General features: G+C 56.2%; 2 protein-coding genes across 2 annotated transcripts in view; both read left to right on the top strand.

The window, feature by feature from the left end:
• Positions 1-3,028, top strand: part of LOC105825527 (glutathione S-transferase Mu 7-like) — an 18,440-nt gene extending 15,412 nt beyond the window's left edge. The window contains exons 3-5 of the mRNA XM_012663364.1: positions 7-235; positions 322-432; positions 2,523-3,028. Of these exons, the coding sequence (XP_012518818.1) occupies positions 7-235; positions 322-432; positions 2,523-2,612 (430 nt within the window). The 3' untranslated portion in view covers positions 2,613-3,028. The remainder of the gene's footprint in view (positions 1-6; positions 236-321; positions 433-2,522) is intronic.
• The window catches only part of LOC105825526 (glutathione S-transferase Mu 2-like), a 4,656-nt gene continuing 4,034 nt past the window's right edge, over positions 2,632-3,253 (top strand). The window contains exon 1 of the mRNA XM_012663363.1: positions 2,632-2,637. Coding sequence (XP_012518817.1) covers positions 2,632-2,637 — 6 coding nt within the window. The remainder of the gene's footprint in view (positions 2,638-3,253) is intronic.

Raw genomic sequence — 3,253 nt, 5'->3', positions numbered from 1 at the left:
TGGGCACTGGCCCAGTTCCAGTTGTGGGGAAGATGGCTGCTCACCTGTGGCCAGGGGGTCACGCACAGCCCTGGGGAGGCCTGCCTCTGTGCCCGGGGCGCTGGTGTCTGAGGGTGGTGACAGCTATTCTCTGTCTCAGGAGAAACTGAAGCCCGAGTACTTGGAGGGCCTCCCTGAAACGCTGAAGCTGTACTCACAGTTCCTGGGGACACGGCCCTGGTTTGCAGGGGACAAGGTAAAGGGGCCGGTGATGGGGAATGAGACATGTCATATTTCCTGTGTCCCGGAGCTTCCAGCCCACTCACCCTTGGCCTTCTGCAGATCACCTTTGCGGATTTCCACGCTTACGATGTCCTTGAGAGGAACCAAATGTTTCAGCCCAAGTGCCTGGACGCGTTCCCCAACCTGAAGGACTTCATGGCCCGTTTTGAGGTGATGCCCTCATCCTCTTCCTCTTTCACATCCCTTTTTTTCCTCCCTCATGATGCTTTCCTCTTTCTTGTGCTAAAACGCAGAATAACTAGTATTTATTGATCACTGGCCTATGCCAGGATGTGTGGCCATGCATCTTACATGCAGCATCTTATGTCTTTAGTCAAATCTCAACTGCGTAACATTTGCAGAAGGTCCATAGAATTATCACTTCCATTTTGCAGAGAAGGAAACTGACAAGGGGAGGGTAAGTCATTTGCTCAAGGTCCCAGAGCCCGCTAAGGTGTGCGGGGCTGCCTGTCGGCCTCTGGCTTCTGTGGGCAGCAGTTATGGCCCCCTTTTTTGTGCCTACAGGAAAAGCCTCCGGCCTTGTCTACGCTGGGTTTCATAGCCCAGGACACTGTGGGAGCAGCAGAACATCTCAGTAGTGTGTATGAACCTGGCATTTGTAGCCAAGGTCGGATTGAGGTCTCATACCAAAGACACACACAGTACTTATACCCAATCTCTGCAGCACTTGGCAGCAATTGGATATCTGTCATGGGAACTCCTGAGATCCCAGGGCTGTGGTTGAGGGCACCTGTGGGTGCCTGTGCTGCAGGAGTTTATCTCGAAGTGCTAGCAGTGCAGCACTCTCTTTTCCTCCCTTTCCCCGTCTCACTCTTCCTGCCAGTTTCCCAGGTGTTCTCTCTGGGAGATGCGGTAGAACACTTATTTGAACTCATATTCACTGAGACTCTCCTCTGAGGCACTGTGTCTGTCACAGAGGTAGATGCGATGATAATGGCACCATCAGCCGCTAAGAACTACAGGCACACCTGTCGTTAGAGAGTTGCAGGCACTCCTACCTCTGAGGTGCGTGGTAGAACCTGCGTACTGGGGACCAGAGCCCGTACCTCACCTCGTGCCTAATCGTCTGTCACCCATACTCAAATTATTTGAGAGCAACAAATCCTACTTTAGTACAGATTTGGGAATTTGAGGCATTAGTCCCTCAGATTTTTATTCATCCAGGAATCTGCTTTCCTTTCCCCTCTGCTCAAGAGATCTGCTGTCTCAGCTGGTTCTCATCAGCGCTGGTTCTGGTCCAGGCTGAGCGGCCTTGGAGATTATGTAAGAGGTAGTGAGAGGGGACGGGGAGGAGGAGAGCTGAGGGCTGCAGCCTGTGGCCTGCCAGGGCCTGGCCTTTGGGAACATGCAGCCCTGGATCTCCTTGAACCTGTAGAATTGTCTGGGCACTTTGTCCTGGGAGGATGGCGCCCAGCACACCTGAGTGCCATGAGGCCTGGTCGGCCGTAGCAGGGCTAGAGGTGATGTAGGTTGGGGCACAGTGAGATTGGGCTCAGGTAGCCGGTGGAGAGGTGTGTACTTTCTGCTTACGGGGAATGATTCGGCCTGGCCCAGTTTTCCTTTTGCTGGGCCCCGGCCCCTATCCACTTTCGTCCAGGTTTGCTGAGTCATTGGGTGAGGTCTGGGCTCCGCTGCAGGCTGCACAGGCCTGTTCTGAGCCCCTTTGTGCTGCTAGAGGTCCCTGCTCTGTGGGCAAACCCGGGCAAGCCAAGAGCCTCCCTGTGAAAAAGGAGAATGTTTGTTCAGACAGGATGTGGGAGGCCCTCATTTCGGGGAGGGGGAGAAGAGGGGAATTTGTCAGAAGGAGCCCAGAACTGGAGAGAGCCTGAGCCAGGCTGCTTTCCAGCCCCGTCCCACTTACTAGCTGTGTGAGCCTGAGGAAGTCACTGAACCTCTGTGTAGCTCAGTTTCCCTTCTGCTAAATGGAGGGAGTAGAACCAATCCTTCGGGGTAGCTGGGTGGATCTCCTTAGCCTACCTTGTACTATGTAGGGGATACAGAGCACCCAGCGCAGTGCAGGGCCTCCACAAGCGGTAGCCCTTCCGCAGGTGTGCCGTGAGTTAGATTGGAAGATGCCCTTAGCAGCGCTGGGGACCCTAAGAGACCGGGAGATGCTCCCGCACCTGGGCCCACGGGGAAAGCCCATTGTGAGGGCCCTGAAGCGCTGTGCCTGCCGTGGGCTGCCGCAGCCCTCGTGGGCAGCAGACCCTGAACTCTGGCCTTATTTTTCCCCCTCTCAGGGCCTGAAGAAGATCTCTGCCTACATGAAGTCCGGCCGCTACCTCCCAACGCCTGTGTACACAAAGATGGCCTTCTGGGGCGACAAGTAGGGCCTGGTAAGGCCCAGAGATGGCAGTGAGGAGCCCATGCTCAGCCTGCTGCCTGGGCCCCTGGAGAGCCGCGGACTCTCTGCACCCGAGTTGCGGCCTTCTCGTCCCTCTGCCTTTTTCATTCCCTTCTCTCCAAGGCCTCATTGGCGCTTTTTGCTTCCCCTAAGCCCTGTCCCATCCAGGCCCTCTGAAGCCTCAGCTTCCCACTTTCCTTCAGCAAGGTCCCCTCCCACCTTTCCCCTTCCCTGCTCTAAGGCCACCGTGACTTTCTTCCTGTGAGCGGTTGTGCCTGTGCAGCTGAGTCCTGAGCTGTCCCAGCAGGGCCCGAGGATCCGCTTTGCCTGGCGTGCAGGCCCCGGTCCCCAGCGTGGTCCCTGCACGAGGCCTCCCTGATCCCCAGTAAAGCCTAAACCACATGTGCTCTGTGTCTTGTCTCATTTCCTCCTGGCTACCAGACCGTCCACCTGTCACTGCTACTTCCAGGGGCCTGACTGGTGACCCCGGCAGTGGCTGGGATCACAGGCATTCTGGAGGGTGTGGTGAGGTGCTTGAGACTTCTTGCTTCCGTTTCTGATGCCCTTGGAGCAGGAAGCCCCGTGAAGCTGTGTATGGAAAGCGTACCTCTCTCTGGGCCTGGGTCT

Source organism: Propithecus coquereli, unplaced genomic scaffold, assembly GCF_000956105.1.
Source record: "Propithecus coquereli isolate 6110/MARCELLA unplaced genomic scaffold, Pcoq_1.0 Scaffold802, whole genome shotgun sequence".
In the NCBI taxonomy this organism is placed as follows: Eukaryota; Metazoa; Chordata; class Mammalia; order Primates; family Indriidae; genus Propithecus; species Propithecus coquereli.
The sequence above is the reverse complement of the archived record's forward strand: the minus strand, read 5'-3'. Positions and strand labels throughout refer to the sequence as shown.